This window comes from Propithecus coquereli, unplaced genomic scaffold, assembly GCF_000956105.1.
Source record: "Propithecus coquereli isolate 6110/MARCELLA unplaced genomic scaffold, Pcoq_1.0 Scaffold67, whole genome shotgun sequence".
NCBI lineage: Eukaryota > Metazoa > Chordata > Mammalia > Primates > Indriidae > Propithecus > Propithecus coquereli.
Window position 1 is genome coordinate 3,923,290 of NW_012152729.1, and position 21,045 is coordinate 3,944,334.

General features: G+C 51.6%; 1 protein-coding gene across 1 annotated transcript; it reads left to right on the forward strand.

The window, feature by feature from the left end:
* Positions 1–1,454: 1,454 nt before the first annotated feature.
* CES4A (carboxylesterase 4A) lies at positions 1,455–15,653 on the forward strand. Its single transcript, XM_012660454.1, has 14 exons — positions 1,455–1,533; positions 5,125–5,325; positions 8,588–8,730; positions 8,814–8,947; positions 9,247–9,400; positions 10,852–10,956; positions 11,041–11,145; positions 11,296–11,340; positions 11,615–11,755; positions 12,286–12,366; positions 12,740–12,893; positions 13,569–13,695; positions 13,919–13,996; positions 15,485–15,653. The coding sequence occupies exons 1-14, from the start codon at positions 1,455–1,457 to the stop codon at positions 15,651–15,653; spliced, it is 1,716 nt and encodes a 571-aa protein (XP_012515908.1).
* The last annotated feature ends 5,392 nt before the right edge of the window (positions 15,654–21,045 follow it).

A 21,045-nucleotide genomic window follows, 5' to 3' on the forward strand; every position in this document is an offset into this window, starting at 1 on the left:
GCAAGCCACTTCAGCACACAAGAATTTTCTAGATAATGGTCTGAGAACCATTTCCGCAATTCCTGAGCCCCTCTGCCATTCTAGGCTTGAAGAGGAGTTAGAGTGTTATGCTAGCAAGGAGTTAGGGCGGAGATTTTCTTTGGAGAGAGCTGTTGCCTCACTGTGAATTCTTGCCCCACTGCCTTCCCCTCAAGCCTGTGGACATCTTTTTCATATGACCATGGGTCACAGGCAGTGGTGCTGCCTGCCACAGGAGCCCAGCCAGCCAGAGCCTGACCCCACCTAGCACAGTGGAGTGGGCCATAGCCCTGCTGGGGCAAGGCAAGGGATGTTGGAGGGTTGCCTGTGTAGATCCAGTAGGATAGGTGGCAGGGGCTCACCTTGGGTCTGTCTCAGGCCTTCCTTAGAGGAGTGTACAGCCCAGTCAGCATAACTGGGCAGTGAGTGCCACATTCCTTGGGACTGAGGAAGGGTCACAAGGATGAGAACTATGGGAGAAGCGTCCTAAGTAAAGGGCATTACTGAAGAATCCACAAAATTGACCAAGAGAGGAGTATGCTTTAACCATCTGCCAGGTCAGTAGAGCAAGAGGCTGTGGTCACGCAAGAAATAACCTGTTCCCCTGCCTTCCCCCTCCCCAGCACAGAAGTCCATCAGACCCCCTTCTCACAAAGGTGGGCCAGGACTCCAGACTGTGGCGGGAGACAGGGAAGGAACTGTCTTACCTTTGGTTGAAGACGGAACTACCCTCTTTCCTTCTACCCCCAACACTTAGCTGCTGTGGCTCCCAACTTCAAGCAGGGTCTTCCTTTGCCTGGCAAACTCCTCCTCATCCTTTACTTAGATGATTGGATCTTCCCACCACCCTGGGCTCACCAGGCACCCCTCTTGGCTCCCACATCTTGGTAGCTTCCAGGTCTGGCTCCCCCAATTGGACCATGAGCCTGTGAGGCAGTGGCCATGTTAACTTTCCATGCCTGGCTTGTAGCCCGCTGCTCCACCGTGGTCCTGGCCAATTCAGTGAGGATGTCCAAGGAGCGGCAAGGGAGAGGCTAGACTGGCAGAGGGGAGAAGAAAGGCCCAAGGCCCTTAAATCCACAGAGAGGAAATGTTGGCTGAGGGGCCAAGTGACCAGGTGTTCGGCTTCAATCTTAGCATCTACTGTGTGCTCAGAGCTTGACTCTCACAAGCTCCACTTTAAGCCATTGCACGGACGAGCACACTGGGCAGAGATTGCAGGCTGGTCAGTTTGTTTATAGCCAAGACTATCTAGGGTGACCTGTCGTCAAAGGCAGAGACAAGGCTGTGGGCGGGTCCAAAGCTGGTTACAACTCCTCACGTCCCAGTACCTGCTGGTAGGGATTAAGGGACAATAAAAGTGGGACTTCCTGGTGCTCACATACTGCAGACACAGCTATCATCTGGCATCTGCAGTGTTAACATCACTCCTGCCCATGGCTGGAGCTGGTCAGAGCATGAGGTGGACTCTGCGTGTGAGCCTCGCCCTCAGCCTGATGGTGCAGACAGCCCTAGGTAAGACCCCCAACCCTTCCTGACAGTGTCAGGCAAGGGGGGCACAAGGGACACAGGGACAGGCCTCTCTCACTGGACAGTGACTGCCACATTTTTGGGATTGAGGAAGGATGGGAACTGTGGGATAGGAGTCCCAAGTAAAGGGCATCTCTGATGAACCCACAAAATTGACCATGAGAAAAGGAGAGTGCTTTTGCCATCTGCCAGGCATGCAGAGCAAGAGGCTGTGGTCACATGAAAAGTGCCCTGTTCCCCCGCCTACCCTCTGCCCAGCACAGAAGCTCATCAGACCCCCTTTTCCCAAAGATGGGTCAGAGATGGGTCTCCCACTGTGGTGGGAGACAGTGGGGCGGAGGCACTTAGACAAGGTCTAGGCACAAGGAGGGCGGTATTTCAAGGCACTAATCTACCCACCAGCTGGGAGTCTGGACAAGTACTTTGGCCTCTCTGAGCCTCAAGGCTGCTCTGCAAAGTGGGGAGTATGTCTCCTGCCTCACAGGCCCAGGTGAGGGGATCCAAGAGCATGGCATGGCCACATCCTTCCTTCCTGCCCTCCGTCCCTCTTCCTTCCTTCCTTCTCCCAAGTAGGAGGCCTGCTTCTGCCTCCCTCTCCCCAACACGGACCTCTTAACTACCTGCAAACAACTCTCCAATGTCTTTCTTTTTAAAATTGGTATTATATTTTTTACTGTGAAAACAATATAACACATTAATACAAGTATATTGAGGTATAAGATGTATAGAGCAAGATGCACACATCTTCACTGTATAATTGCATATATTATATATCATATTTTATACATATTATATTATATATAAAGTAACCACCATGCAGAACAAGATCTAGAACTTTGCCAGCATCCCATTCACCCCTTCCCAGTCAATATCTCAAAGTTACCACTAGTCTGACCGCTATCATAAATGAGTTTTACTTATATACATTCATTTTTTTAAATTTAAGGGAAACTTTGCTAAAACTGCTTTTAGCATTTTGGTGCATTTTCTTTTTGTCTTTTTATTGCATATTTATATATAGCTGTAATATTAGAATGTACATAATTTTATACTCTGCTTTTTTCACTTAAGTTCTTATCAAAGGCAGTTTATAGTTTGAGTTTATAATTATATTTACTTTGCTTGGTCCCCAGATATAAATGATGCTTCCAGTATTTACCATGGTATAGATAACTATGGTTCAGAAAGGTCTTTGTTTTAATGTGTTTTGGCTATTTTCATAGGGAAGGGACCCAAAAGTGGAATTACTGAATCAAGGCATGTGAACTCTTTATGGCTGTTTATACATTTTGCTAAATTATCTTCCCAAGGTGTTGTATCAATCTATCCTCCATCAACAGTATATGAGAATGTCCTTTTCACTCTATCTCCATCAGAATTGGGTGCCACCATTTTTTATTAGGTGGAAGTTGTAACTGGTGGTTTTAATTAGCACTTGATGACTACTGGTAGAGCAGAATATTGTTTTCATAAGTGCTCACATGTTGCCTCTGGGTAGCACAGCTGGGATCTGGACCACTCCACAGGTGCCCTTGTTCTGGGGTCTAGAGCACTGTGACACATGGTTAGGTGCCCCCAGAGACTGGGGAGTGGTAGAAAAACATCACAGTTTACAGCAGAGCTCTGATGTGAGATACTTTCCATGTGACTTTGGGCAATTTACATAACCCCTTTGAGCTTCAGTTTCCACATTTGTATATTACTATAATAATAACATTTGCCCTATACGTTTTTTAGAAAAATGAGGTGAGATAATGTAAAGTGTGGGCACAGTGCGGCGCTATAATGAAGAACCAGTGAATTACAGTTGTTGACTATTCCATCATGAGTGGACCTGGATTCAGGGCAAATCCAGGTAATGTGACAGACCCTGGCCTCCTGGCCTCTGTCCTATGTGACCACAGGCTGGTCACTGTCCCTCTCTGGTTCTCTGGGCCTCCCCAGCTCCCCCTAGTGCCAGGGGGAAGCCGGTGTGAAAGGGCTGTACACACAGGGGAGGTTTGAGATGGCCCTTGCCCCTGCTGGCTGCCTCCATGCTTGAAGGGCCACCATTAAAGCCACCCTTTTGTGCCCAGATATTGCTTACATAAAACCTGTGGAGTCCTGGGGATGTGGGCAGAGAGGTATTTTTTTGGCTACCTGAAGCTCAGAGTGTGAGGGTATGCTCTATCACACTGATTCCAAATGCTATGCTAAAAACCAGTTGCATCAAAAGCTCCTGGAGAGGTTTGTAAATCTAATTTCCTGATGCAACCCTGAGATTCTCATCCAGAGAGTGTGGGGTAGAGCCTAGGAATCTGTACTTTTGCAATGATCCCCAGATGATTCTGATGCAAAGCCAGGTTCAGTAATTAGCTGGATCAGATGTGCTTTCTGTCACTTCACAGAATGAGCCCCAAAGGACTGGGGCACAGAACCATTCAGTTTTGATAAGGGAGGAAGGGGAGAAATGGACAAGGGCACTTCAGGAAGGGACAGTAGATGTGAGGCCTCAACAACTCTTCGCAATAGGAGTGGGGCAGGATGGGAACCTAGAAAAGGAAGAAAGAAGTACCCATAGGCAGAAAGTTGGATTCAACTTGACCTATTTCATATCTATTCCAAGAGCTGGCTATGGTATAAGTATCCTTGTACTCTGTGTGTGTGTGTGTGTGTGTGTGTGTGTGTGTGTGTGTAACATGTATGCTGTGAATGGATACATTGTAACCTATGTATAACTGTACTTGTATGCCTGTGTATGTGAGTTTATAGGCATGTACTTGATTATTCTATTTCTGCATATTTCCTTCTCTTTTTTTGGAGACAAGAGTCTCACTCTGTCACACCAGATAGAGTACAGTGGCATCATCATAGCTCACTGCAACCTCAAACTTCTGGGCTCAAGCAATCCTCCTACCTCAGCCTCCCAAGTAGCTGGGACTACAGGAGCCTGCCACTATACTCACTTAATTTTTTTTTCTGTTTTTAGTAGAGATGGGGTCTCGCTCTTGCTCAGGCTGGTCTCGAACTCCTGAGCGCAAGCAATCCTCCTGCCTCAGCCTCCCAGAGTGTTAGGATTATAGGCGTGAGCCACTGTGCCCAGTCCATATTTCCACATATTTCTTTATAGATGAGCTGGCTCATGTATGTCTATTATGTATAAATTTGCACATACAAGTATTGAAGCATATATGTATAAGAATCAAAATATATGTATGTGATTTCCTCCCAGAACTATGCCAGGCAAATGTTAGCAACAAGAAAAGAAGTGTAGCCATATTAATATCAGACAAAAAGAAATCAAAATAAATGACACATTTATTGACATTAAATGACACAGAAAAATGGCACATATAATATATATGAACTTCTATGTTTTTGATTTAAGATTTCAATGTGGCTTTGAAATCTTAAATCAAATAATGAAAGAAAAAAGTCTGAGAGAAACACAAGAAAAAGTAGGCAAATACACTATTGTTATGATCAATTGTTAGGGAAAGCAACAGCTTGTCCTCATGGCAGATGGGCCAGGGTCCCATCTATGGCTGAGTCACTGATTTGCTGAGCTGGGCTGAGCTTTCTCCCTTCTCTTCTCAGGTGCCTTGCACACCAAAAAGCCTCTAGTGGTCACCAAATATGGGACCCTCCAAGGAAAACAGATGCACATGGGGAAGATGCCCATCCATGTCTTCCTTGGAGTCCCCTTCTCCAGACCTCCTGTGGGTGTCCACAGGTTTGCCCCCCCAGAACCCCTGGAGCCCTGGAAAGGAATCAGAGATGCCACCACCTACCCACCTGCATAAGAGCCAGAGGACTGTCAACGGGAAGGTGGACAGACCCTAAGGAGGGTGGTGGACCTGTGTCTGCCTCTGGGTGGGGCTTTCAACAACTTACTGAGAAGAACTCACTGTGTGACCACGGGCAAGCCTGGGGCCCATTTGGGGCCTCAGTTTCCAAACCTCTATAATGAGCTGATTAGTGTTTAAGGCACTGACAATGCTGCTCTTGGTTTCTCACGGGAGAGCTCCGGGCAAGGGGGAGGTGGTCACTGACTGTGCCCCAGGACCTGAAGGAGAGCTGAGTTTTCCTAAATGTGTCTGAGGAGCAGTGCTCACTCCTACCCCACACCCCTGAGCAAGCCCTGAGCTCTTTCCTCTCTCTTGGGGCTTGAGCCCAAGGACAAGCCCCATGGCACCACCAGCCCCTCTCTGCAGAGGGAGCTCCACATGGAGAATGCACCAACTCAGTCTCAGTTGTAAAGTCCCAGGGTCTAGACACCACCTCAGCCAGGCTGAAGCCTTAAGTCACACCAACACGACTGGGACAATGACTGCCTTTTGAAGCACTGGACTTGGCAGTTTACCCAGAACAAGTATATTTACTGTTTATTCAGATTTTGAAATAACCCACTGTCCAGAACACTCTGTGGCAATCACTAACAATGTTCAGTATCAGTATCATAGCTCACTGAAATCTCAATGAGGGTTTAGAAAAATGTTACTTTGAGAATTTGGGTGTCAGCTAATATAAAAAACTACAACTACCACCCTGGATGTCTAGTGGTTAAGAACATGTTGTCCACTTTTAGAACATAACTGACTGTTACTAGAATACCAGGGTGTTAACTGTTAGAACACTGGCTGTCACTGAGAGAACCCCAGGCATTCTGAACATTCTGTGACTGTTACTTAGAATCCAAAGGATCAAGTGACAGAACATGGGATGACATTGTTACAACCCTGGGGATCAGGGGTTTGGAGGTTAGGGTGTCCACTCTACAGAAGTCTGGGTATCAGTTGTTACAATGCTGGCCATGAGCTGTCAGATCAATGGCTGTTTGGAACATGGAGTTGTCAGGTGTAAGAATCTGTGGATTGCTTAGAACAGCCTATGGGGTGGCAGTTAAGGGAGGAGCTGTTGAGAGAGGAGGCTGTTGCAGAGAGGGTGGTTTCTACCAGGGTAGTTACAGTGGCAGTGACAGGACGTGATAAGACTCCAAATTTATTTTTTTGAAGGTAAAGTTGACAGGATTTGCTGGAGAGAATTGGATGTGAGCCACAAAGGAGTAAGAGGAATCGTGGATAATGACTAGTTTTGGCCAGAGCAGAGAAGGGAATTGGGTACTATTTATCAAAATGGGGAAGACTAGGGCAAGAGCAGGTTTGGGCAAAAGAACAGTTCATTTGGGCCCATGTTAAGTTTGATGTGTGGATAGACATCCACGTGGAAAGGCTGGGTAGGAGGTTGGCTAGAAGGGGCTGGAGGCAAATTGGTCATCAGCATGTCACTGGTGTGAAGCCCTGGGCCTGGATGAGAACAACATGGCAGAGAGAATGGTCAGAATAAGACGAACGGAGGGTGGAGGCCTGGGCACTCTCACACTTAGGCCTGGGAGAGAGGGAGGAGCCAAGAAGGAGGTGGCAGGAAAATCAGAAGAATGGGGTGTTACAGAAGCCTCGAGACGTAAGCTATTCAAGAAGGGGAACATGGCCAACCATGTTGGGGGCTGCTAGGGCAGGTAAGACGATGACAGAGACTTAGCAGGGTGGAGGTCATTGGTGACCATGGCAGGAGTGGCTTTGGTGGTGAGATGGGGACAGAAGCCTCAGCTGTTCATAACTTCAATTCTTGGCTAGAAGATCCCTGGCTCTCCTGGTAAGATGCTAGATGTAGTTTAGTGGACAGTGCTTGAATATCAATGTTAGCTGCTGCCAAGAAGTCAAGCAAGGAAGACAAAAACAATCTGTAGAGATAGAGATGAGAGGCCTGCTGTGACTTTGGAGAGGCTGGGTGGAGGTGGAGGGGAAGAAAATTTGTTATAAAGTTTTGCCTGAGGGAAAGAGAGATAGAATGGTTGCTGGGAAGGTGGGGGGGAGAGGGTAGGTTTGGATCTAGGTGTGTTGAAGTGTTGTTGGAAGGACTGATGAAAGCGAGTAGGTGGTGCTCTGGGAACAGGCTGGGACAAGAGAAGGAAGCAGAGGAATAGGCGGTCCCTAATCAACTGTTACAAGAATAGTCATCCTAGGCATGGGGCCAGCAGAGAGGAAAGGTGAGGTGGCCGGACAGCCCATGCTCCATAAATACCCCAAATGTCCACACAGTCCAGGCACTGGGCTGGGTGCCAGGACTCAGATGAATCCACCTCCACCCCTGCCCTCAGGGACATCGCAGTCACTTGGGGAGAAAAAGAACCAATTGAAATAACTCCAACCAGCACTACCGTCAACAGTGCATAGAGCTTTGGGAGCACAGAAGGAGAAGTGAGCAGAAGAGAAGGCACCACTTGAGCTGGGCCTTAACAATGAGTAGGAGTTTGCTGGGCAGAGCAAAAGGCATTTGGCAGAGAGGACAGAGGCAGAGGGGCTTGGAGGTGGGAGGCAAGGGGCCATATGTAACTGGAGCAGCGGGTGGCTGGAAAGAAGATGACTGGATGGAAAGGGTCTGGGTCAGTGTACGTGAACTTGGACTTTATCCCGAGGTAGTGGGGAGCCGAGGATGGTTTTGTTTTTTTTAATTGTTGTTTGTTTTTATTGATACATCATAGTTGTACATATCAGGGACCATTTTAAGAAGGGGAGTGTGACATGGTCAGCCAGAGTGTGATGGGCAAGTTGGAAAAGGTGTGTGAAGAGGCTGGGGCACTGTCCAGATCAGAGGTGCTGATGGCCTTGACAGGACAGCAGTCCTGGGGACAGAGGAAAGGAACCATATTCTTGAGCTGTTTCAGAGGCAGAAGGGAGACTGAAGGGAGGGTGGGGCGTGAAAGACGGAGGCACCGGGGACTCCCGTAACAGCACCAACAGTGTCTCCAACAGGAGCTGGGAATCTCTCCCCAGCAGACCCGAGGGGTGAGGCGCAAGGCAGAGGGAAGGTTCCAGTGGAAGCCAGCCTGCTTCCCAATCCTGGACCCTAAGGCTAGTGGAGGCCTCTTGGACATGGACACACACCCACGCGCACATAGGCTGCCTGGATTTTGCTTTTGGTTCTATCCCCTCACTGCGGAACCTGGGTTGAAACCATTTTCCCCATTTCAGCGGCCGCAACTCACATCGTGCCTGCAGGTGTCTTCAGGAGCCCCGGGGGCAGATAGCCTTCATATACTTTAACACGCAGAAGCCATACCAGTGGCTGCGCTTCAGTGAGGAATGTCTGTACCTGAACGTGTACGCGCCAGCGCGCGCGCGTGGGAACCCTCTGATGCCGGTGAGTACTCGGTCTTTGACTACCCGCGCGGTCCCACTCTGCCACCCCACTGCCCCGCTCAGGCCTCGGCCTTCCTCGCCCAGGTGATGGTCTGGTTCCCGGGAGGCGCCCTCCTCGTGGGCACCGCTTCCACGTACGAGGGCTCCGAGTTGGCCGCCCGCGATAAAGTGGTGCTCGTGTCTCTACAGCACAGGCTCGGCATCCTGGGCTTCCTGAGGTGGGCGGGGCCGGGGCCAGGGGCGGGGCCTCCTCAGGACCTCAGCTCAGGCCCGAGGTGGAAGGGAAGGGCGTGCCCTATGGGGCGGGACAGCTTGAGGAGCGTGGCGGGGGCAGGGCCTGATGCTTGGTGGGCGGAGCTGGCGCCCCATTCTGTCTCAATGGGGCAGGCCTAACTCTAAGGAAGGGGGTGTGGTCGCAGGACTGGGTCGCAGAAGGGCAAGGTGGGGCGGGGTGGGAGCCCTACGCCCCCCCCACTGTCGAGGCCCGGGACCTTGACCGTGAACCCCACGCGCCCAGCATGGGGTACAGCCAAGCCCGCGGAAACTGGGCACTGCTGGACCAGGTGGTGGCTCTGCGCTGGGTGCAGGAGAACATCATGGCCTTCTGCGGAGACCCAGGTTCTGTGACCCCGTTTGGCCAGTCGTCCGTGGCCATGTGCATCTCAGGACTGGTGAGTGCAATGCTCAGAGGGGCCCAGCACAGAGGCAGGCCACCGTGTTTCCACAAGTGTATCCTTCGCTGCACAGGCACATGTGCAGAAATGCGTGAACATGCCTGTTACAGACCTGCCCTCAACCCTGCCAAGGCCACCTCCCCTCACAGCCAAGGGTGTCTGCTCCGTTCACCCATAGCACTGATGGGAAAATCCAGCCCCAGGAAAGGCAGTGCTGAGGCTTGGCATAGTCAGCACCTCCTGCCTCCCACCTTCTCCCAGAGCTCTAGCCCAAGGACAGAGGCCATCATCTGCCCTCAGGGTAGGGCTGGGCCCATAGGCCAGGCCTGAGTTGGAGACAGGGCTTTGCCTCTGACTCCTGGGCGACTGCTGACATGAAATGTGCCTGTAATGTGGGTTAAGGTAAGGTGCCCTGTAAGGGCCACTTGGCTGGGAAGTGAGCACATCACACAGGGCCTTGCTGGCCACAGTAATAATATTAATAATACACTACACCTGAGCACTTTCTGTGTGCCAGGCATTCTTCTACGTACCTTATGCATATTCATTCATTTAATTCCCTCAATAGTCCAAAAAGAAAAGTATTGTTGTCCTCATTCCACAGATGAAGAAACAGGCCCAGAGAAGTGAAGCAACTTTATCCAAAGTGTGCCGGAAAGCAGGGAAAGGTTTCAAGCAGGGAAATGATACGATCAGATGTGCACTTAGAGAGAAGGCTCAGTCTGCTGCATGGGACTGGGTTAGTAAGAAGCGGGAGCAAAGACTTACAAACCAACTGAGGAAGGGTAGGGTATATCCCAGAGGAGATCACAGGGCAGCTGTCCTGGGGATGGAGGAAAGGAGCTGATTCTAAAGCAGAGACAGGAGGGATAAACAGTAGAGCATGGCTCAGAGTGATGCAGGAGGCCAAACGCACAGGCCTGGAGCAGCTGGGTTTCGGGAGAAGAGATAGGGAAGGCTGAGTGGGTGGTGTGGGGTAACAAATGCCACCCAGATAGGAATTGGCTGGAGTAGGTTTGGGGCACATGAAGTCTGAGGTATCCAAGGGACAGGAGGCCCAGGATGTACTTGTTCCCCAAACTTGGGCAATGTACAGAGGCTAAGAGCCATTAGCACAGGTAACTGAGGCTGCGAAAACCATGGGGTTCCTCCCACCTGCCCCTCATTTCTAGCCCCAAAGCAGAGAGAGACCTCTTCCCTACACTAGCAGATACTCTCCCACAATCTCAGATCCCCTCTGGAAGCCCTGGGGCCCACTGCACAGACTAGAAGCAGGAAGGCACTGACTGTATGCCTAGAACACCAACCTAGGACTCCTGACTTCCTCCCAGCTGCTTGCCCTCCCTGAGTTCCCTCTGGCTGCCCAGCCATGACCAGACAGATACCCAAAACAGCTCAAGTGGTCCTACATAGGCATCTCATGGGTGCCCTGCTCCCTACCATTACAGATGATGTCAACCCTAGCCCGGGGTCTTTTCCATAAGGCCATTTCCCAGAGTGGCACTGCTGTACTCAAAATCTTCATCACTCCTGACCCACTGAAGGTGGCCAAGGTGGGTGCCTCTCCTCCCCCAGGGCTCGGGGGCAGGATGGAAACAGCCCCAAACTTCTCTGACCCCTACCCCTTCTCTCTACAGAAGGTTGCCCGCCTGGCTGGCTGCAACCACAACAGCACACAGATCCTGGTAGCGTGCCTGAGGCCACTCTCAGGGGCCAAGGTGATACACGTGTCCAAGAAGATGGTAAGTAAAGCATTCCAGCTGCCTTACCTGGCTGCCTGCTGGCCACCCTCCTATCCCTACCTAGCTGACCCCAGCTACTTCCCCAGAGACCCTGTTGCAGGAGCACATTGGGGAGACTTCCTGTACCTCTGATCCCTTTCTCTCCTACAGAGATTCTTCCACCAGCACCTGAACTCCCAGGAAGACCCAAGAGAGGTGAGCAGGCCACATTTTGCAATTCAAGTTTTCTTTTCTTTTTTCTTTCTTTTCTTTTTCTAGAGACAGGGTCTTGCTCTGTCACCCAGACTGGAGTGCAGTGGCACGATCACAGCTCACTGCAACCTGCAACTGCTGGGCTCAAGTTGTCCTTCCACCTTAGCCTCAGACTCCTGGGCTCTGGAGGGGGACCTGCTGAGCTGGGTATCCAAGGTCACAGGGACCCTGGGAGGATATGTGGAAGGGCTGGCTGGAAATGCCCCTTGCTTTGTAGATTACATGGTTCATGAGCCCTGTGATGGATGGTATCGTGTTCCCAGATGATCCTACGGTGCTCCTGACCCAGGGGCAGGTTTCACCTGTGCCCTACCTTCTGGGTGTCAACAACATGGAGTTCAGTTGGCTCTTGCCTTATGTAAGTGAGTAGAAGGGGTGTTCACTACAGTAAAGGTAGCAGAGGATGCCCCTTGGGCAGTGCTGGGCACCAGGTCAGATACCAGTAGCCCCTCCCCAAGGGATGCCCATGTGTTTGGGAGCCTCCTGTAGTGAGAACTGGCCAGGAATGATGGAGGGGAAGAAGGGAGGAGTGTGGCCTCTTGGAGGTTTGGGGACCCCAAATTCTCAGATCATAGTTTAGATGGCTTATCACATCCATTCCCAAGCCTCCAGGCAACTGCAAATCCTGGAGCCCTCCCTTGCTCCTGGGTCAGGGTAGATGCCCCAGCTCAGGATGCACCCCACCACCCCAGCCCCAGCCCCACTTCAGCTCTGTCCCAGGTGGTAGTGATGGACAGGATGGAAGCAGAAGGGCAAGAGAGGGTCATGGGCCTTTCCTGGGCTGTGTGCTCTGTCTGGGAAAGACCCTTGGGACCTGGTGTAGCTCTAGCCAGAGTCCTTCCATATGCTCGGGCCTGACTCACATCTGGGTCCTTATCTTGGGAACAGGTCATGAAGTTCCCTCTAAACCAGTGCACAATGAAAACAGAAGCCATCGCCAGGATACTCTGGAGTAGCAGCACCCTGTGGGTGAGGGCTGAGCTGGCAGGTGTATTCAGTTTGGACAGGGCTGACCCCTTTTTTTACCTAGTAGCTACTCTTTGCAAGGGGCTTTCAGCCAGGATAGAGATCTTTCTTGGAAGGCCTGGGGTTTAGCATGGGATCAGATGGCTGCTGATGGACAAGGTCCCCCAGGCATCCTCAGGGTCATGGGAGGCAATTATGTAGCAAAATCAGGGGTAAGAATCAACAGAGAGGGAGATCTTCCCAGGAAGCCCCCCTTTCTCCTTTATCCAGGCCAAAATCTCCTGGGGGCACTGAGCCTGGGTCCAAGTCACTGGGGGGCCCACCTCTGGCCCAGCTGGCACCCAGGCCTCAAGGTAGGTGTGGCCTCCCCTCCCAGAATATCACCAAGGAGCAGGTACCACTTGTGATGGAGGAGTATCTGGGTGACATCGATGAGTGTGACTGGAAGATGTTACGAAACCATGTGATGGACCTATGTGCAGATGCCACCTTTGTGTACTTTACTCTGCAGACTGCCTGCTACCACCAGGGTATGTGGGGTCCCCAAGAGTAGCTATACTGGCCCAGCCCACTCTACAGCTGTGCTGCTTACCAACTGGGCTTACCAGCTGCTCACCCACTCTCTCTGAACTTCTGGGCTGGTGTACGATTTCAAGATGCCACAGAGGAGGCAGCATGCTATTAACTATAAGGGAGGAAGGGCTGTTCCTTAGGGACAAGGGCAGAACCTCAGCCAGCCCAGAGGAAAAAGTCTAGTGTGGTCAGGGAAGGCTTCCTGGCTGAGAGGACAAGCCTAGGGGCACCTTGAAAGTCCTGCCCAGGCTAATTTGGGTTTGGGGAACATGTGGTTAAGAGGTCAAAGGTGGGGCTGGAGAAGGCAGACACTCAAGACCCTGAAATGCCAGGCCAAGAAAGGAAGGTTCAGAAGAAGGAAAAGAAGGCTTCCATGATCCTTGCCACAATGCCATGAATTAGGTTTTAGCACTCTCAGTCTGCAGTTGAGGAACTGCAACTCAGAGAGGTTGAGTAACTTGCCCAAGGTCACAAAGCTAATGAATAGTACAGACAGGATTCAAGTCTGCTCCCTGATTTTGAAGCCAAAGCTCTTTCTCTTGCTTGATGCTGGTGGGTGGGATCCATGGGGGTGGGTGGGAAGCCCAGGCTGAGGCTTTTCCTGTAGTCTTCCTCAGTTTCCCTCTCCATAGATGCTGGCCTCCCCGTCTACCTGTACGAGTTTAAGCACTGCGGTCCTAAAGGCATAATTGTCAAACCCTGCACTGATGGGGCAGACCACAGGGATGAGATTCACTTCATCTTTGGGAGCCCCTTCTCCAAAGATGCTAAAGCCCCACCTGACACCCCCACTGGGTGTCCCATTTCTCCACCTCTGTATGAAGACCCAACCTCACCGTTAGCTAGCCACAGGGAGTTAGCCAGTTCCTAATCTGGGTTGCTCTCCCAAATGAAACTCTTCTGCCACAGAGGCAGCAGCAGAGGAGCAGGGTGAGAAGTCAGCACTCCTTGCCCTGTCCTAAATGCCACATCCCATTCTGCACCTAGGCCCGTCCACAGGTGAAGAGAAGGCTCTTAGCCTCCAGATGATGAAATACTGGGCCAACTTTGCCCGAACAGGGTGAGTCTGACCCACTGACACATCTGGGCAGTCTTCCTGCCGGGTGCTAGACCCAATGGCTGGCTGCTTTGGATATTTGTCCCTGCATGTCCCACAGAAACTGTCCAGTCAGCCCGACCAGAGTGCCCCTTGTCCCTTGCCCTTCCCCAGCCAGCCATCGGATCCTAAATGTCTCTAGAATGTGTCCCTCTCTGTCCATGACGCACGTTCTTCATTTGTTCAAGGATTCAGCAGCCATTCCCTGCTGCTATCTCTTGTGTGAGCCCCAGTACTGGGAGCTGGGATTCAAGGCTGTTGTAGACACGAACACCATCCTCCAGCAGCTTGCCCCACAAAAACATGAAATGACAATCTGGCATACTGAGCGCTGTTCTGGGGGAGCACAAGGCACTTTGAGAGCAAAGAGAAGGTATCTGTCCCAGCCTGGTGGGTAGGGGAGGCTTCCTGGTGGAGTTGACATCTAAGCTGAGCTTTGGCTAGCCTTGTGACTATTTTCCTATGTCTGCATGCTCTCCTTTCTATCTGTCCTCCTTAGGACATTCGAGCGGTCTTCTGAAATCACATCTGACCAAGTCGCTTACCTGCTTTAAACCCTTCATGGCTTCTCTCTGCCTCTAGGATAAAGTCCCAGACCCTTAGCCTGGCATGAAAGGCCCTTCAAAATCTTTCCTGAGCCATCTCCTTTCCACGTCCATCTCCTTCACATACATCCTGTTTTTTTTTTTTATTTCAGCATATTATGGGGGTACAAATGTTTAGCTTACATATATTGCCTTTGCCCCACCAGAGTCAGAGCTTCAAGTGTGTCTATCCCCCAGTGCACACCACATCCATTAGGTGTGAATATACCCATCCCCTCCTCCCCTCCCACCTGCCCGACACCCGATGAATATTACTACTATATCATACACCCTGTTTTTACCTAGTGCTATACTTGTGCTTCCTCCAAAAGCCCTGGTTTTTCGTATCTCTAAACCTGACATATACTGTTCCCTCTGCCTGGAAGGCCTCACCACACACTTTCCTACTCTTTCTTAAAGATATGTCTAAATATCAATTCTGCTGCTGGGCATGGTAGCTCATGCTTGTAATCCCAGCATTTTGGGAGACTGAGACAGGAGGATCACTTGAGGCCAGGAGTTCAAGACCAGCCTGGGCAACACAGCAAGACCTTGTCTTTACAAAAATATTAAAAAATTAGCCAGGCATGGTAGTACGTACCTGTAGTCCCAGCTACTCTGGAGGCCAAGGCAGGAGGATTGCTTGAGCCCAGGAGTTCAAGGTCACAGTGAGCAATGATCACAGTCAGCCTGGGTGGCACGGCAAGAATCTGTCTCTAAAATAAAATGACAAATAACTAAATATCATCTCTGTAAAGTCCCCTTGGACCCCAGTTCCCCAGGGGAAAGTAAATGAGGAAAGGATGAGATTAGGAGGCAGGGTGAAGAGGAACATGAATAATCCTCTCTCCTTCCTCCTCTTGGATAGAAATCCCAGTAGTGGGATGCTACCCTGCTGGCCACGCTACGACAAGGATGAAAAGTACCTGCAGCTGGATTTTACCACAAGCGTGGGTGTGAAGCTCAAGGAACAGAAGATGGCCTTCTGGACGAGGCTGCATCAGCCTCAAAGACCAGAGAAGCAGAGGCAATTCTGAGGGTGGCTACACAGAGAGAGCCAAAGGGTTTATCCCACCATCCAGGCCCTGGAGAGACTGGCCATGGACACATCTGGGGACAAGAGTCCTGCCCACCCTAATCTAGGACCTGCAGGAGTTCCCTACTGCCTTCAGGCCAGAGCTGGAGCCTTAGCCAGGAATCCAAGCCTTGTTTGGGGCCCTGGACCCCCCTTCTCCAGCCTGACATCCCGTGATGCTCCCCCTACTATGTGCATCAGGTTAGCCAAGCGCTTTCACAACCACACTATGCCCAGCTCCCCAGCCTCAGGACAACCCTTTCTCTCCCTTCTCCAAGTCCTCCACCCTTCAAGATCTACTTGCAGCCCCTTCTTTTGGGAAGTCCACCCAGACTGCCACTGCCCCGTCACTGCACCCAGCTTATCATTTACCGTCCATCCTGTTCAATCCCATTCCTATTCATATTGGCCTTTGAGGCCTTGAGCAGGTTATTTGTGACATGGAGCAAAGCTTTGATAGCTCGAGATCTTCTCCTCCACCTGCACTCATCTCCCCCAGGGCCCCTCCAAAGCCTGCACACAGGGATGGTCCTCAATAAAGACATGTTGACTTGACCTGAATTTCTCTGCCTATAAAATTGTTGGGTGAAGTGAACGGTGTCTCAATTTGAGCCCTTGGAGGAGGGGAGCATGGCTGTCTGCCCCTTACTGGGCTGTACCTGCTATGTCCCTGCTTAGTCAAGGGGTGCTGCAGCGAAGTTGCCTGGGTTGCAAAACACTTGGCTTTTTTTTCCATGGTCTCAAGTGCACTCCTCAGGATATCAGGACAGTCACACTTGTCCATTGGTTTAGGTCTTAATGCTGCATCCAGACTCCTCACTTTTGAGGGCTACTCCTGCAACCCAACCTGGGCAGATCCCAGGCTGTCCCACAGTTCTTTTTTTGTTTTGTTTTTTTGTGGGTAAGATATACATGATATGAAATTTACCATTTTAACCATTTTTAAACATACAGTTCAACAGCATTAAGTAAGCATTAACATTCACAATGTTGCACAACCATCACCACTATCCATCTCCAGAACTTTTTTATCATCCAAAACTGAGACTCTGTGCCCATTAAATAATTAATCTCCCTTCCCTCGACCCCATGGTAACCACTATTCTACTTTCTGTCTATATGAATTTGCCTCCTCCAGGTGCCTCATATAAGTGGAATTATTCAGTATTTGTCCTTTTGTGTCTGGGTTATTTCACTTAGCATAATGTCTTCAGGGTTTATTCACATTGTAGCATGTATCAGAATTTCCTTCCTTTTTCAGGCTGAATAATATTCCATTGTATGTTTATACCACATTTGGTTTATGCATTTTTCCACTGATGGACATTTGGGTTGTTTCCACCTTTTGGCTATTATGAATAATGTTACTACGAACATTGCAGTGTCCCACAGGTTTTATGTCCCAAACTACAGAGTTGATGAGGCCCTTCATTCCTAGGGGTTCCTGAGTCTCTGGGGGCAACTGGAAGTTGCACAGACCTGTGGGATGAGAGACACCCAATCCTCCATACCCCAGCATCTAAGCCCCAAAAGCAAAGGGATGGCTGGAGGAGGGGGGAAGCCCCTTCAAGCAAACATTTATCCTTACAACAACCCTATCATGTGGATATTATTATTCCCCTTTTACAGATGAGGAAACAGAGGAACCGAAACATAAAAGGCCCTGCCCAAGGTCATAAGCCAGTGGTGGCAAAGGAGGAATTTGATCTCGTCTTGTCTGACTCACCCTGACTGACCTCCATCCAGACCTGGAGCAATCCCTGGGGAGGGAGGGTGGCCCCCAGAGGAGGCATGGCAGCTCTACTCTCAGGGGAGGCACAGCCAGAAGAATGTCCCAGGCAACCAAATAGCCACTCATCAGTAGGAGCTTGCTTGAGGGCTGGGAGTCCAGCCCCCTGAAAGATGGTCCCAGGGCAGCCAGTGCAGAACTCAACAGGGCTGAGGTCCAGCTGGGCCTGATTCATCCCAATGCCCATAGGGGATATCTTGACCTGGAGGTCCTTGGTTACTCACCCTGTAGCCTGCTGGCATAGCACCCAGGCTGGCCTAAGGCCTGCCTCTGAGGGTTCCTCATTTCTCCCCTGACAAAATTTCTCTCCTTGACCAAACTCTAGTCAGGCTTCTCTGAACTCTTTTTCAACTTGGCCTGAATTTTTAGCAAGAATACTGCTAAGTCATTTTAACCAGACCCCCTACTGTTGATATCTGATCACCTTCCATAACTAATAGGGTTCCTCATCCTCCCTCATCCCCCAGGTGATGTCTGATCACCCTGCCTGCCTTCAGCAAGAATCCCTCCTCTTATCCCTGTCCTTCCTCTTAGTAATTTTTCATCCACTGACCCCACCTTGCTCCTTGGCTATAAATTCCCACTTGCCCATGATATATTGGGAGTTGAGCCCAATCTCTCTCCCCTACTGCAAAATCCCACTGCAGTGGTCCCTATGCCTATTTCCATGGTCCTGAATAAAGTCTGCCTTACTGGGCTTTAACAAGTATCATGGATGATTTTTCTTGAACACCCCACCTCAAGGCCTGGGGAACAGAGCTTCTCCAAACAGCCACCTGCTCAAGAGGCACTCCTCCCCCACATTAGAGGAAATGCAGCTGAGCAGGAACCAGGCTCAGTCTGGGTCCAGCCTGGCTGCAGCAGATGTGGGAATCATAAAGGACTCTGGGGAAACCGTGGGACCTTCCCTAGGAATCCAAGCCTATAAGGACTCCAGTGGGCAGCCTGGCTCCATGCCCTCCCCATGCACCCAGAAAGGTGCCCCTCTTCCTGTTGGCTTCCTTCCTGGGTTGCACTGCTGGATGAGGGGGACGGGAGGGCTACCTACAACCCTATCTCCCCACCTTGTCTTCCTGCCTGCCCTCTCAGGTCCCCCATTCCCCATGGCCACCCAGAGTCTTTCCTAAAGCTGCTGCCAGGCCCCACCCCGGGGGAGCGGTTGGCAGAACTGACTAGATCTTGGTGACGGCCCGCTGACACTTCTGTGGCTTACTCCCACACAGCCTCCCCACCCACTGGGTTTAACCTGGTTTGCCTGAGCCGTCGCTGAGACAAATGCGCGTGGGTGCAAAGCCTGCGTGTGCCCCGTGCCTCCTGCCCGCCTGGTGGCCCAAGTCGGGCTGAGCCTGGCTCCCGGCTCCGGAAGCGGCGCCCCCTCCTCTCTCCCCGCCACTCCCCCACCTTCCACCCAGTGAAGCAGCAATTACCGGCCAAGGCGGCTGGGAAAGGGCCAATTAGTGCGGGAGACGTGGCCCCTCCACGGGGACCCTACTGACCACGGCCCCTGCAGAGCAGCCGCCGCCGCCTCAGCTCCCCGGTTCCCGCCGCTCACCGGCCGCCCCCCCGCCGCAGCCCTCCCAGCCTGGCAGCCCTCCCTGCCTGGCCGACAGCGCCGGCTGCCTGGGAGCCCCGGGGACGTGCCGTCCGGCCTCCCGCCAACTGCAGTCATGGATCCAGCCGCCTGGCGCCGGCCCAGAGCCCAGGCGGACGTGAGGGCGCCGAGAGCTGAAATTCGCCGCCACTGGGTAGTCGGGGAGAGCGGACCGGGACCCTCCCTACGAGGGCTCCTGCGCCTCGCAGCCCTCCATCAGTCGCCCCCCCAGGCAGGGGCGGGCTCTGCCCAAGACCTCTTGCCTTCCCATGGCCCTCCTCGCTTCTTCCAGACCTCCAAGGCCCGGGTCTGGGCTGACTCGTGGCTATGTCAAGGCCAGGCTTTGGAAACCCATAGCCGGTGCCAGATCGTGCCCTTGCGGCCGGGAGGTGGGCAGGAGAGTTGGGTGGGCAGTACAGGGCCACGGTTATTCATCCCTGGGAGTGAATGCATGGACTTCCTCCCCTAGGTCCCTGCCCAGCACAACCTGACTTAGCCTCCTGTAAGTTTTGGTCTTGCCTTCCAGGAGTCTACAGTCCCCAGGCCTGGGGGATCTCAGCACTTACCCACTATGCCCAGGAAAGGCCACTAGAGGGAGTCCAGTCCAGGGCAGAGGCACAGACAGGGCCGAGTGCTGCTGGGGAAGCCCCTTCATTACCACCACCCCTTGGAAAGCCAGTCAAGACAGCACTCTAACCTCCTATCACTAGCCCTCTGTAATGGCAATGACTCCATGGCCATGAGGGGTTGGGTCTGGGTCTCTTGTTTGGGGAACCCATAGGTAGGAGGGGGAGGGCCCATTCAAGCCCTGAAAGAGCTGGGCTTGATTGGGCTGTGATCAGATGGTCCACAGAGCAGGGTTCAGCATACCTCCTTCGGGTAGAATTTGGGAGCTGTGTGTTCCTATCTGAGCCTGTTCCTCTATGTGCAGGCCGCTTGCCTCTCTGGGCCTGCTTCTCCTCATCTGTACATTGGAGACTGTCCCTGTAGTAGGACAGGATGCTGGTCTCAGCCCCCTCTGGCTGTGGTCCAGGATTCCTGTCCACTCCCAGTCCTTTCAGCCACAGGAGCTGGTGCAGGAGCATGTTGGTGACCTCACCAAGGAGCTACAAGTGATCCTTATGGATCTCCTGCTGTTAAGGAGCAAAAATCCTTTTGAGGGGGAGCCTGAAGGTAGAAAAACAAAAGCCTTTCAGGAAATTAGCACTAGTGGCAGGAAAGTTCATCAAAAGCTGGCAGAGGCGTCCATGGCTGATTCATGTCTCTTACCCAAGGAGCAGCTCCTCTGGCCTGGGGGAAGGGCTGGTAGCCTACAGGGTCTTCCAGAGACCCCAGACCCCTGGCCCTGTTGCAGGGCCTTTGAGCACCTGGCAGGGGCACCACCATGGATTTGCTGCTCCTAAATCATAGGATTCTGCAGTGCTAGGAAAGGCTGCTGATGGGCAAGGGTCTTAGGCTTTAATACAACTGTTCCCTCTGCTGTGTGATCTTGGACACTCACTTGGCTTCTCTGATCCTCCCTGCCAGGAGAAATCTGAATACTGCCTAGCCTCTAGGTGACCAATACATCCACAATATTCAGCATATCTGGGAAGAGTATCTTTCTGAAAAGTGAGGATTCAACTATAACTAAACAACCATTGGTAGTGGGAGGTCTAATGTCAGAAACAGAGAGACAACCTGGATGTGGAACTCATTATTCTGGGTAGCACCCCCATCCCCCAGCATCCAGGTATGGCAGACAGAAGAGCTATTGCAGCACGCACCTCCAGGGGGTACCACTTATAGGGTTTACAGTCTGAATGAGGATGTAACCTGAGCTTCATGCCCTGTCTCCCCCGGAGTTGAAGCTCAGATTGCACATTTGCACGCTCACACATTGCACCTTGGAACCAAGAGACCAAGAGAGAGAGAGATTTCTGATGTCAGTGTTCGAACACCTGGATATAGCCATGCCTGAAGCCAATTATATTT